We start from the raw sequence: 14,872 nt of genomic DNA, 5'->3' as shown, positions 1-14,872 counted from the left end.
TTTAAAATTTTAAACAAGTTAAAATAAATCCATGGGTAGCACGAATCAAGTGGTAGTAGCAAACCAGTGATTTAGATTATACTTTACTAAATGCACTAATATTTTCTGTCCAATTCACATAACAAAGTATTAATTTTGGCACCACTTTATTCTACCTAACCATATGAAACTGTCACGTGTTGTAAAAAAAAACCCCGTTAAAATCTTATTAAACAATGTCCTACACTTAATTATTTTCCATCATATATGGAAAGAAAGCTGGTTTTTGTTTTAAGACAAAACAAATCAAGGAAAGTATTTTTCAAGTCCAGCAAAATAAAATAATTGGAATCATGGCTACCAGCATATATGAGCTGGGGACAGTGGGATGTACAATTAGTTTCACAGCATTTACAGCACTTAGAGCTTGAATTTTTAAATTCTACTTTCTTAACTGGTAGCATGCTTAGGTCCTTATCTCTGATGAAAGAAAAAAGGTAAAAAATAACCAATTAAAAAGGTAAAACATTTAGTTTGGCACAACAAAAATAAAAATAATAATGAATATAGAATTTATTGAGCTCAAGAAAAATGAGATTTCTGCATTGCACCCTTCCCAACAAACAGTGTTTTGTGCATAAAAAAGTTTGTAAACAAAAGTGTCTTCTCTAAAAGAAACACTGTTATTTTCAGAAATTTGTTTAGCAGAACAGTTGTCATTGTTTTCATGATGTGCACAGATGTATTTTTTTTTGTCAATGATAAATTATTATTTTTACTTAAACTATTTTTGCATCACCTCTTAGACCACAAGGCCCCCTGCGGTGCTGAACAAGTAAAACAATTGAACAATAAGATAAAAACATTTTAAAACATGATAAATACTCTTGAAACTCTCCTAAAAGCAGCCTAAAACAATTCTAAAATCCAGTATTAAAACAACTAAACAACAATTTTAAACACTGAATGCCATTCTGAAAAGCTTAAATGGGGAGGGACCAGTCCAACTTCCTTGGATAAAGTTCCACAGTTAAGGCTCTGGTATAGAGAAAACTCTGTTATAAGTACCTGCCCATGTAACCTCTTGAGTGGTTGGGACATGCAATGGGGCTTCCTCTGAAGATCTCACATATCTGGCAGACTCATAGGGTCCATCAGCTATCCAGGCCCCAAGTTGTTTACAGCCTTGTAAGTCAACACCAGCATCTTTAATCAAGCTTGGTAGCAAACTGGATGTCAGTCCAGTTCTTTCACGACTTGTGTTATACGGTGTTTAAATGCAAACCTGAGACCAGGACTTTTGCATTTTGCATTAGCTGCAAACTTCCAAACACTTTTCAAGGGAATCCCCATGTAGGATGCATTACAGTACTCTAATTGGAAGGTAAGGAACCAAGACATCATCAATTGTGGCCAAATCTGTCTTCTTCAAGAAAGTCTACTGTTGACAGAGCAGTTGGAGCTAAGCAAGGACACTCATGGCCACCACAGCAACCTGCTTTCCAGGAGCAGCACTGTTTGTTTGGGGTCCAAGAGCAATCAAGATCTGAGTCTAAATTACATCTCAGTATATATACTTGCATCCATTCATTACTATCTCCAGACAATGATTTAGTACTACCACAGCCTCCTTGGCATCAGTTGTAAAGGAGTAATAAAGTTAGACATCCTTAGTGTACTGATGGTGCCTCACCCCAATGCTCTGGATGATTAGATAAAAAAATGTGTATTTTTACATCCTTTATGGGATCCATGTGTCTATGTGCCTTAGTGAAATAAAGCAACAAAATAGCACTGCTTCCAAGAAGAATCTGGATCCTGGAAGGATGCCATAAATTGAAAGAAATCTAATAAATAAATGAAAACGGGTATTTGTATGAATAAAGCATTACACGTTTCAGATATTTCTCATTTCATCTGACATCACTGAGGAAGGCAGTAGCTGAAGCATTTGATGCTTTATTCATAAAAATACCTGCTTTCAATCATTTTATTAAACTTATTTCAGTTTTATGACTTTCTTCTGGGATTCCAGGTACTACTTGAAAATAGTGCTGTTCAGTTAGTTTATTTAATTCTCTCCTTTTCCGCTTCCTTCTCAAACTTCCCCTAACCCCTCTCTCACACACATACATTCTCTGTTCATTTATCAGACAAATTGTTAAGGAATGGTCAAACTCTACAAACTTTATACAGGTATAGCTTATTATTATTATTATTATTATTATTATTATTATTATTATTATTATACATCTATACCCTGCCCTTCTCACCCCAATGGGGGACTCAGGGCAGCTTACAGACCATGGCATACAATGCCACATTACACATATATATTAAACATGACATATCAATTTAAACAATTAGTATATTGATTTAAAGATACAGTAATAAACATGACATATCAATTGAACAATTCAAATATAAATACAATAAAAGGCTTAAAAGTAAACCTTCAGTCCCAACCAAAGTAGGCTGATGACATATCAATTAAACAATCAATTAAACAATTCAAATATAAAGACAATAAAACAGCTTAAAAGTAAACATTCAAACCCAACCGAAGTTGGCTGATGGAATAAGCGGCCAGAAGCAGCAGGCCACACATGAAGCAGAGGAATCCTGAAAATGAGCACCTTTACAGTTGTTCCAATGTCCGGATGATGGGACGCGGGGCCATTAAAGTAGCTGCATGGTGAGTCCGTGCCATGGAGGCATGCCATTCAGATGTTCTGGCAGCCATGCAATGGGCGGCACGGCCATTAAAGTAGCCACGCAGCGAGGTTGCGGGAGCCATGTTCTCTTCTTGGAGGCTGCTGGGTCAGCTAGTTGGAATGAGGGTGTGGGTGCAGGTTTGAGCAGGCAGCAAAGCTGGATGGCAAATCCTCAAGCTCCATGGTCTCTCCTACAGCAGAGCTCAACAAAGCTCTCCCAGGCCTCTTGATCAGTCCTTTTATGTTCTCTCTTTGGAGGCTGCCAGATCAACTGGCTGGAATGAGGGTGTGGCTGCAGGTTTTCTCGTGGGTAAGCCCAGGGCTGAGCAGGCGACAATGCTGGAAGGCAAATACTCAGGCCACATGGTCTCTCCTGCAGCAGGTAAAAGTGCAGGAGCTCACACATTTTGCAGACTCTGTGGATGCGCTCTCAGACTGATTTATGTTTTTGGGATGTGAAGGTTCTAGATCATATTTTGTCCATAGTAAAAATAATTATCCACAGTTGGTTTTTTTCCAGCCTTCTTATCTCCTGATTCTTCATTTGTTCTTCAAATAGGTGCTGGAGTTCCCCAGTTCCAGCCAATTGCCTTGAATGGCCGCATCCAGCTTCTCACAAATGGATCCTTGTTGATCAAGCACGTACTGGAGGAAGATAGCGGATACTACCTCTGCAAGGTCAGCAATGATGTGGGGGCTGACGTCAGCAAGTCCATGTACCTCACTGTTAAAAGTAAGAATTTCTTCCTGATCCAAGTAATAACTATTAAGTTGCAAAGGCATATCTGTCATCTCATTTATGGAAATGATATTTTTCATTCACATTGGGATGTAGTTATACATTCTTTTCCCTTCAGCACAATCATGCTACTGGATGCGATTTACATAAAAAAGATTCAAGAGATCAATGAGAGGAGCAGCTAACATTGTCTGTAAACTTTTTTGTAATGTCAGTTTATATATTTAGAGAACTCAGAGTACAATGTGAGACTTTTAAATTGCTGATACATGCTTAACTCAGATTGAATCTAGGGTGAAATCAGTGCATTTTGGTGCTTCCAGAAGGGTTGTTTATCTATTTTAATGTACTTTTTGTGTTTTTTTATTTCTGCTCAGTGACTGGAAAAGACAGGATAGTGTATCAGACACTGCAGTAACTATTATTTTAAATCAGCAACATGTTTTCTCAATTGTGCATTAACTAGACTAGCCAGACTTCTGGAAGTTATCATTCTAAATGAAGAAAAATGGATGGCCTCTACAAAATCAAGGTTATAATTTGAATTGAAAAGTGCTTTACAGAAGTATCTGTAACACACATGAAGGGCCAGTAACTTTCCATGTATTCTGTTAGCATGAAATATTTAGGACTGCAAAATACAAAAGTGATTTTGATATGGCTAAAGTTGCCATATCAAAAAAGTTGTCTAAATTGTGCTGAGTTGCCATTTGAATGTTTATACAATGATTTCTGGTCAGGAGTTTTTGATCATAAGGTTCCATGAGTAGTAAAGGCCCATCCATTAATATTTTGAATTTTATCAAATGAAAAAAAAAGTTATAAAGGTTGCAAAGAATATTACAAATTATGTTTTTCACCCCTGAAAGAGTGGAGAAAAATGATAGCTAGCCAATCTCCATATGCCTCTTAAAAATTTCTTACCAGATGCTGTTCTGTAGTCTGTTACTAATGGATTAGTACTGAATTCTTTCAAGTGACTATGGAACTCATCACGCAAGGTGAGGGAGAACAGGGGTAGTGTCTTCTTGTTGTTGCATTCCATGGCGCTCCGTCTTGAGAGAAAGCAGAGAATTTATTCACCCCATCACACAGGATGTGTCTTTGCACAATTTCTAGTTAAACCATTTGCTTTATTGTTCATCACACAAGTGGCTATTGCCTCCTCCCATTTCATTGTATGTGGAGTGGCCAGATCACACGATTTTTTTAAAAAAGTGTAATTGTAGAAGAACTTTCGAAACAGGACATTATCAATAAGGCAGAATTTCAAAGGTTCACAATTGTACATTTACAGCAACATTTTTTTAAATGGAGGATAGAATTATTTACCGGTCCATTTCTGTGTTCAAGAAGTAATGGTGGCAGAAGGATAATTGAGGGCATGCAAAAACCACTCATATTCACACTCAAAAAAACAAACCGAAAATGGGTAAATTTGCCATTTCCCATTCCATGGTAAAATACCTATTTCTAAGCGTTTCTAGTAGCAGGAGGATGTGTGGACCAATTCCAGTCTGTCTTTCAAGTCTACACACAGTGGAGATGAATTCCCACAAGTTGTACGTTGTTTGATAGGATCTGTGGGATTTTGTCATTGAAGTGTGTAGAAATAGACCTTCAGTGTGATGAGGTCCTTTGTATAATAGTTGTGTCAGGGATCTCTGGTCACAAAGGTCAATAATCCGTTATACACCATGAACTACATTAAAATCTATCACAATGTTATTGCATATTTTGCGGCACTAAGCAAGGTGCTGGTCCCTTTGAACTCTAATTCTATGAGGAAGTAGCACAACATAATCTCGCAGTCTACACTGTTTCATATACTTGATTACTTGGCCATTTAACCTGTCAAAATGTGATTTAGAAGTATGCAGTCACAGTCTTGGGGCATCTGATGAAAATGTCCTCAGGCCATCCTGCAGGTAACCTGGACTCAAACCATGTAGGACTTTAAATAATGTTTTGAATTCACATTGGGGCATTTTTGCACATTTTTGTTCTACCAGCACAATCACCTGGATGCAATTTATTTGTAAAAGATATATGGGCAATTTATTAGTTATTAGCAACTACATGGCTCAGAGTATACACTATAGAAATATATTTGAAATTTATTTCTACAGTTTCTACCATTTGTTTCATGTCCTCCATTACTTCAGAAGCATGAAACAGAAATCCCCCTCCCCACACAAAAATCTTCTCGACATGAAAGCCAGCTTTTGTGTATATCTGGACTTACCTCTTTGCCTTGGAAAAATAGTGTGTATGTGGCGGGGCATGCAGGCAGTCAGGCAGGCAGGCCTGGAGCTTGGCTGCAGACGTACTTTGAGTCTGCCTGCACACCTCACCACACATGCACTCTCGGAGAGCTTTCTGTATTACATTCAATATCCAACATGATATATACTCTATAGGTGATAGTCTGTGTTCCTCAGGTATATTCCCAGGTCTCAAAATAAGCTTGGACTATAACATACATCTTTATAATCGTGTTGTGTAAAATGTTCTTAATACTAGCATGGCTCCCATTCAACCCACAGGATGTGGGGAGCAGAATGGCATAAAATCCAGAGTGTATTTGCCATCCCATCTTGAGGGATGAATCTATTAGTTGCCCCACTGTGATGAGAGGCTTTTTGTCATGATTAAAGTTGAGCTAACCAAATGCAGTGTGTGCAAGCAAGAATATGAGGAATTTCTAACTATTTTTCTTTAAAGATGATTCCAGTTTTCCAAAAGCTATTATTAACAGACCAGTTATAGACTTGTAGTAATGCCATGTAATTTGACAATCGGGGTTTAAAACAACAACAACTGGGTTTCTCCTTAGCTCTAAGCTGCATGCTGCCTTTGTCTGATCCTGCTATTCAGTTTCATGTGTAATAAAAGAGCATCCCTTATCAAATAAAAGCAGGAGCCTCTCTGGAGAGCCAGTTGTTGTTTGAATCAAATGAAAGCTTCTCTGCTTCTAAGACAACACATATATGTCTGCTCTCTCCTCCCTCTACAAATGTGCCCACTTTCAATTTTGTGTTTGCAAAGCAGTTATAGCTGGCAATATTTGCATGGCAGGGTGTCTTTAGCCTAACATGCCTTCAATTCAGTCTGAAGTTCAATATTTAAAATTACAAGGTTGGTGAATAATCAGGAATGACGATAAAATAAGTGCCTATGTGACATTCTTTAAAACGTGTGCCTTCATTCTTTTCTTTGTTGTTTTACCCTTTCCTCCACCATTTCCCTTGCTTTGTTCCCTGCCCTCATCTATCGGCTTTTCTGCTCCAGTCCTGAGGGACAGCTGTAGTACTAGATGCAAGCCCCAAGCTCCCTCTCAGTCTGACTCACTCTGCTAGCCATTAATTGATCCTACATAATGTGATTGCAGGGCCCTGCAAGGTCACTCTTTAACTGCCTCTCCTTGTTCTCAGAATGAGATGGGAGAGGCATTGTGCTATAGGCAACATTTCTGGGTGACAAGGTTAGAGAGGAATATAGTTCTCAAGCATGTAAAATGAGTGACAGATATTTTCCAACTTACATGGATGCTCCCACCCCCAAATCTCCTTAATAATTAGAGGCTTTCAGAGCAAACTTTACTATGTCAAAGGAACTGAGAAACTAATATGGATTAAGCAGTATAATTTAGGTCACAAGAGTCCAGAAATTTACCACTCTGAAAAAGTTGCCTATAAACACCAACATTTCCTAGCTCAGTAACAAACAGCAACACCTTTTCTCCAATTTTTACCATCTTAAAAAGGTTTATATTATTGAGAAATATTATTATGAAAAAGGCAGAAGACACTTTCCCAACTTTGACTGGAGGATTACCCTCTCCATTTTATACATGGGAGCATTTTGATTTCTTATGTAGTTTCAAAAACCTATTTGCTGGTAAGGGTTAGAAGGCCCATCCTCCTTCACCATGGGAAGAAAGTTTTTTCGGGTAGCTCGCTCCAATGGAGCTACCTGCAATTTCCTTTCCTTTTCTCCATATAATGGGGGAAAGGGCGATGAGGCATTGCGTGTTGCCACGTGTTGCTGCCCTTTCTCTCACCTGATGGGGATAGAAACAGGGTGCCAACACTCCCTGACGCATCCCCACCATGTGATGGGGGAAGGAAGGAAGGTGTGTGGGGCAAAGCTTGTTTCCCCACTATTCCTTTTTTAAAATCATATTTTGTTTGATAAAAAGGAAGAATCAGTGTACATAGTTGGTACTGGTGCACTTTTTAAAAATTGTGTATTTGGAATCTCCTTTTCTTGCAGCCACAGCTCCCAGAACTCCACAGCCAAAATAAGATGTGTCTATGTGTCTTTGTAGTTCAAAGAAGTAACTTTGCCAAACTCTCAACCGGTTTATGTAGTCTGTATATGCATCTCCTTGAAGAGTTTTCATGCTTGCGTGGATATGGCTGCTCATTCCATCAGAACATCTTCAAATGTAATATGCTAAACCATAAAGAGGTATTTCTTTCTTGCAAGCAAGTATGAGCAAGGATTTCATTTGGTTTTTTAAGAGAACTGATGAGGTGCGCACTTCTTAGATGAATACATGGACCAGAATACAGATCACCTTTGGAATGAGCTCTTCTCCATCATTTTGTAATGGCATTCTTGGTTACCAAGTGTGTACAGCAATGTTTTAGCAGGGTAAATACCACAAAAATGCACTTACTATTGAAGGTTCTGTACAATATATGTGTTCGTAGGGAAGTTTGTTCTTACGGTTTTACAACATTTGTAGAAATTGGCCTAAGCCACATCCAACTATGGACTGACTTACCCTTTTAAAAACAGAACACTGTTTGGTACTCAGCCTCAGTAAAGGCTTCCAGATACCTTGGGGGGCAAGGAAGTGCCATGGTTGAGCATAATGGAATTCAAGCTGCAAATGAGGTTTGATCACCAGCTTCCTCTGGAACAGCTGGGAAGGACACTTTTCTGAATCCATGGAAGGCTGACAAGATTGATGGTAAAAAGGTGTGATTCAGCACATAAGGCAGCCAAGTTTCTTTTTATGTTGTGAAGGAGAATCATATACTGTAGTGTCTTAGTAAACTAGGATATGAACCTAGAGTTCAGGCTTATAAATGTAGCTTGGCAAGCAGTGGTAGGCCAGTTCTTTTCAGGGTCAACGGTTTCATCAATGACTATGTCACAGGGAGGAACTAGTAGAGCACTGAACTGACAGGTCAAATGACTATAGCAATTGTACACCATTGTAGTTTATTACACAATGACTCATATGGAAAACATTGTAGACATGAAAAAATGATCTCAATGTGTTAAAGGAATTAAACGAATATTCATTTTATTCATTCTCCTGACAAGATGAGGTTTTTGAGTCTTGCAAGATCCTGACATTCATGCAAACTTTTAAGAATTTTAGATGAGTAGTACCAAAATATTATTTTTATGTTCATTTATGAGATACGTAGTCTTAGAACAAGCACTGTTTCCCCCAACTATGGCTGCAGATTGTCCTTACATACATCAATTTATAAGGGAATATATGATTTCAGAGAATAGTGCTGCCATACAGGCCTGAAACTACTGTCACACATTTTGTTTTTAGCATTGCTCATACTTTCCTTGTTAGCATCCTCTATCATTCAAATACATACTGGTCATTTCCTGCTTGCCACTGAAGGCTGTTTGAATGGTTATCTCACTTTTCTTCAAGCCTGATTTCAGACTTATTGCTATACAACTTGTTCTTCTATGCCAGGGAACAATTTATAGGAAATTAACCTGCTTCCTTTGATGCTAGCAAGGATTTTCCCAAGCTTTCTACCAATGCAGGTTGAAATGACTTTTCTTCCAGTAATACTGGAATAAGCCTTCTCTTCTTGTTCCCAATAAGGCAAGGTGGCCCTCCAACCCACATTCATGTAATTTATTAAGGAAATCCAGGATAAATAAAAGCATGCCATATATCAGACAAACACTGGATTTTGTCCTGACATGAAACATAAAAACAACCACTGTGGCACATGTCAAAGCAGCTATTCCTCTGGAGAACAAATGAAATGCCTGTCACTGCCAATATCCTTCAAATTTGGACATGGCTATGAACTGCTTTTTCTGTTGATTTGTTAAAAAACATGTTTTGGTGGCTTAATTTGTAAAATGCAATTTAACATTTAATAGACTTTTCCTTAATCCCTCCTTATTATCCAACATTTTCGCTTATCCAACATTCTGTCGGTCTGTTTATGTTGGATAAGAAAGACTCTACTGAACATTGTATAAATATATACTTATGGCTGAGCTTTGTGTTGCATTGCCACTGCAGCACCAATGTGAGAGAATGCCCTTTCCAACACTTCCACCCTCTATTAGCTGCAGCTCTACATATCTCCTAGAAACTGTCCAGGAAGGTCTCTTAGCCCTCCAAAACTGATTTTTTTTGGGGGGGGGGAGGGGGGTTTTTGCAGTGGGAAGGGGATTGCTCCCTCCCATTTCTGCTGGATTTTGCTGTTAGTGAATACTGCCTTATTTTTCAATGTCATTTAAGATGATCAGAGAGAAAGGCTGTTTCTATCTGATGGAAGCTTAAAGCTGTTGTTATATAAAAATGAACGGAATGAAAGAGCCACCCAGCATCACAACTGTATTCATCAAACACATGCTGGCGCATAACACCAAATCAATAAAAAAATTAATGCACAGTCTGAGAGGAGATAGAAGGAAAATTATGCTAAACCTTGAAAACATGAAAAAATTTCCCTAGACACAAGCATTTGCTCTTGTTAGTATAACAGGCCTTTTTTCCCTGTTCTTTTTGGTCTTAATGAGGTCCTCCCACCATGAGAGATGAACAAGCTCCAAGTGCTGTTTGCTGCCTCTTCAGACCATCAGCACAGCTTTGATGTAAGGACTTGCACTTTAATCACCCATCATGTGTCATTACCCCGACAGGCGGCAGCAGCCGCAAGATACAAGCTCCAATAAATTGCATCGAAAGTCACTGAAGCGATCCTTTGTTGATTTTCTTTTACAGCTATTCAATGGCAGATCAGCTGTCATAACAACACAGTGCCCATGGCAATAGGGTGAAATTAAACGTGAAGTATGTTCAAGGTAGCGGGTAGAAAAACCGGAATATCCTTTTTTCTCCTGTTGATTCTAATGCTTCTTCTTCTCCTTTTTAGTCTCAGTAATGCTGAGCCTCTGGCAATTGGCTGAAATGAACACTGCATCTCTGCAGGATAATTGCCAGATATATCACCATAGAAGAATGAAAAAGTGTTTTTATATGCAAATGAGTACTTTACTTATCAATATTTTTCTTTAAATGAGGATACTGTCTTTTTAAAGGCTATCTGTGTGTTTTAACCCATTTTATAAAAAAGCACCAACAACTCTTAAACCACATCTTACTCTACCTTTTTATTTGCCCCACACAGGAATACATCAGTCTTTTTATGCCCCCGATCCCTAGGCCCCAGTGCTTTTCTGTCTAACCCAAAGGTTCTTAGCAGCATCAACATTGGGAGGATGGTGAAGGGGAGATGGAGAAACATAGATGCATGGTGCCAGGTTGCAGTAGTATTTCTGCAGAAAACAGTGCTGTACAGCTTAAACTGAGAAAGAATGGAATTCTGCTCTAGCAAATCCTAAACTAGTAGTGTGCCAGCCTACAACAGATAAGGTAAATAGATGCTGCTTCAGAATCCCTTACTTGGCATGGATGAACAGCCATAGAGAAAAGAGAAAAAGAGTGGAAGGGGATTAGCCTAGAGTGTTTTAAAAAGCATAAAGGTTTAAAATGGATCACCACAATGCAAATCATAATAAAAGTAGAGGGTGGTAAAAAAAAAAGAAAATAAATCCATCCCTGAATGCATTTTAGGAAAAGCTTTTAGGTGGTCTACAGAAAGTTCAGTTTTTACTTACTTATGCGGGACTTGCATGACTTGGTTATTTGATTTAATTTGTCAATATTGTTCATTTTGACCTAACAATTGCTGAAACATATCAAGCTGGTCTTTCTCATGATGCAGAAACTTATTCCTATTATTTCTATGTTATTTCTGCATCAGATACCAAATTATCAGTAATGCCTAGTAACGCAAATACAGGAAAATTAAGAGCAGTTTAATGATTTCGTCAGACAGGCCAATTTGCCTGTTGTACACTGCTTAACCTGCTTTATGGCACATAGCCCTCACACAGTGTAAAAGGACTTCTGGCCGGACTCTGTGCCAAAAAGTGAGATGAAGCAGTGCCCACTGCCACAGCAGCAACACGGGAGCCTTCCCATGTTGTCTTCCCTTCAGTGGAGGGGATCTGGGTGGCGACGCTTTCCTTTTCCCCCTCCATGGGATGAGGAAAAATGTAAGGTGGGCAATATGGGGCATAGAGAGCAGTTTCTCCAAACACCCCATTGATTAACCCCAGTGTGGGGTAAATCCATGGGCCTTTGTGATAAGATGAGTGGTCAACCATTGCAAAAGAAAACCAACGAAGTTGAGAAACCGATTCTTCTCACCCCATCCCCTGACTTAAACATTTTTTAGCTAGAAATATTTTGTTGTAATGAAAGGTTTCTGAACAGGAATGCTCTTGTAATGATAATTCAGAATATTTTAGCTCATGCCATACCATCATAACTTTTCAATTGTATTTATTACATAAAAACTATACATTGTTATCACTTCACTTCACTTCTTCACTTCACTTTATTTCTTAATTAGTCGCTCTCCACCAAGGTGCTCCTAGCGACTTACAATTTAAAATAGCATTTACACAATATAAAAACATTTAACATAAAAACATACAACAGTGACTATTTGGCAAATTAGAGCTGATCACTTTACTTAAATGCACAACCAAACAGCCAAGTCTTGAGCGCCTTTACAAAAGGTCACAACTCCAACATTGCTCTACTATATGGAGGCAATGAGTTCCACAGAATTGGAGCATAGGTCGAAAAAGCTCTACGCCTTGTAGCTTCTAGGTGTACCTCCCTAGGGCCCAGTATATATAGGAGGTTTTCTTGGGTGGATCGAGGTAACCAGTGATGGGAAAAAGGAACGAGGAGGTCCCTAAGATATAAAGGTCCTTGGCCATTTTGAGCTCTAAATGTCAGGATCAGTATCTTGTAAGAGATCCGATGTTCTATTGGTAGCCAATGCAGTTGTTGCAGAATCGGTGTAATATGGGATCTTATAGATGATCCCGCTAGCAGCCTGGCCGCCGCATTTTGGACCATCTGAATCTTCTGAGTTGTTGACTTTGGAAGGCCGGCATATAAGGCATTGCAATAGTCCAACCTCGTGGTGACTGTTGCGTGGATTACCATTGCCAATGCTTCTACCGAAAGGTAGGATGCCAATTTCCTTGCTTGGCGAAGATGAAAAAGGGCCTGCTTACTTATGGCAGTGATCTGGGCCTCCATCGTCAGCGTTGAGTCCAACACAACCCCAAGGCTTTTAACAGTGGCAGACGGAACCAGAGCTTCCCCATCGAAATCAGGCAGAGACTGGATTAATTCTGGCGTCTGGCCAGGCCAGAGTATCTCAGTTTTAGCAGGATTCACTTTTAGTTAGCTCGCTCGCAGCCAACTCATCACTGCTTCCAAACACAGCCTAAAGTTCTCAGGAATCGCGGTTGTCCCAGGTTCGAGACACAAGAGTAGCTGGGTATCATCTGCATACTGGTAGCACTCTATGCCAGAGCTCCACACCAGTTCAGCAAGTGACCAGACGTAGATGTTAAATAACAGGGGTGAGAGGATAGCACCCTGGGGAACTCCACAGCAAAGGCAGGAGCTCTCAGAGCTTTGGCCTAACCACTCCACCCAATGTCTCTGGTCCCGGAGGAAAGAATTGAACCATTTAAGGGCTAAACCTCGTACACCAGACATAGCCAATCAATGAATCAGCAAGTCATGGTCCACAGTGTCGAATGCAGCTGTGAGGTCCAAGAGTACCAATAGCGCTGATCCGCCTCGGTCTAACTGACGATGAATTTCCTCAGTAATAGCTACCAAGACAGTCTCTGTCCCATGACCTGAATGAAAGCCTGATTGAAAGGGGTCCAAACCCACAGTCTCATCTAAGAATTGCTGTAGCTGCCCCGCCACTGTCCGTTCAATCACCTTGCCCAAAAACGGAAGGTTTGAAACTGGGCGATAGTTACTAGGTATGGTGGCATCTAGGCTTGTTTTTTTCAAGAGAGAGTGGACCACTGCTTCTTTAAGGCAATCTGGAAAAATTCCTTTCTCCAAGGAACTGTTGATACGAGATCCTTAAGGGATCTCGTAGTCCCTCCCAGCACTCCTTAACCAACTGGGAGGGGCAAGGATCAAGGGAGCAGGTAGTTGATCTTGCTGCAGCTAGAGTCTTTTCCAGCTCTTCCATTTCTAATAACACAAAATGTTCAAGAGGTTGGCCACTAGATGGCCAGAAGGCCTCTAGTTCCCTCAATGTGTCCTCTGTGGGAGGCAGCCCTTCGCGGAGCAGATTGATCTTATTTATGAAGTGGCTCTGAAAAGTCTCTGCTGTAATATCTTGACTAGCCACATCTTTGGCCAGATGGGTTGGATTTGTGATGTTACGAACAATTTTAAATATTTGAGCAGGTCGAGATCTGGCAGAAGCTATCAACGAGGAATTATATTCTTTTTTGGCCTCTCTGGTGGCTGCTTCATAGATTTTTCGATGTATTTTGAAAGCCGACTTCGATGCTTCATCAGGTTTCTTGCGCCATTTATGTTCTAATCTCTTCCGCTCAAGTTTCAGCTGATGTAATGCATCCGTGAACCATGGAGATCTATTCCGGCGAGGATGAAGAGCCCGTTTAGGGGCAACAATGTCTAAGGCAGTTGATAGATTTTTGTTCCAGTTTTCCACTCGTTCACATAGAGAATCAGCAGTATAATCCAGTTCTTTAAGGACATTCGAAAGTCTAGTAGGATCCATCAACTTCCTCGGCCACGCAAAAATTTGTTCAGACTCTGGACGCTGTGGTGGTGGAATCTCTATTTGAGTGTTCGGTATGTAGTGGTCAGACCAAGGAATCTCTAAGACTGAGGATAGAGTCATTTGTATTCCGATACTAAAAATCAAGTCCAAGGTGTGCCCAGCTCGATGAGTAGGACTGGTCACCATTAATAAGAAGCCTATTGTTTCCATAGATTGTACTAGGTCCCTTGCTATTGAAGAAGACAACAACCTATCTGCATGTACATTGAAGTCTCCCAATATAATGAGACTTGAGAACTTCAGGGCCCAGTCCCCAACAAGGTCTAATAACTTGGGGATGCTCTCATTCAGGGCCCCAGGGGCCCGATAAACTAAGAGGATAATCACACTTTCCCTGGTAGCCAATGTCAAACCTATACATTCAATACCCATAATATCTGGGGTAGGAATAGTTCTAATAGAGAAATCACAAGGAGTAAAACAGGAATGGTTTGTTATGG

The 14,872-nt window shown here is 39.8% G+C and overlaps 1 protein-coding gene across 6 annotated transcripts in view; it reads left to right on the top strand.

Moving 5' to 3' along the window:
• The window catches only part of DSCAM (DS cell adhesion molecule), a 396,804-nt gene that overhangs the window by 241,896 nt on the left and 140,036 nt on the right, over positions 1-14,872 (top strand). For 5 of the 6 annotated variants that reach the window (XM_060770299.2, XM_060770298.2, XM_060770300.2 and 2 more), the window contains exon 11: positions 3,253-3,426. In XM_060770299.2, coding sequence (XP_060626282.2) covers positions 3,253-3,426 — 174 coding nt within the window. The remainder of the gene's footprint in view (positions 1-3,252; positions 3,427-14,872) is intronic. The other variant, XM_060770303.2, reaches the window with a different exon arrangement.

The sequence above is a fragment of the Anolis sagrei genome, chromosome 3 (assembly GCF_037176765.1).
Source record: "Anolis sagrei isolate rAnoSag1 chromosome 3, rAnoSag1.mat, whole genome shotgun sequence".
Taxonomy (NCBI): Eukaryota; Metazoa; Chordata; class Lepidosauria; order Squamata; family Dactyloidae; genus Anolis; species Anolis sagrei.
The sequence above is the reverse complement of the archived record's forward strand: the minus strand, read 5'-3'. Positions and strand labels throughout refer to the sequence as shown.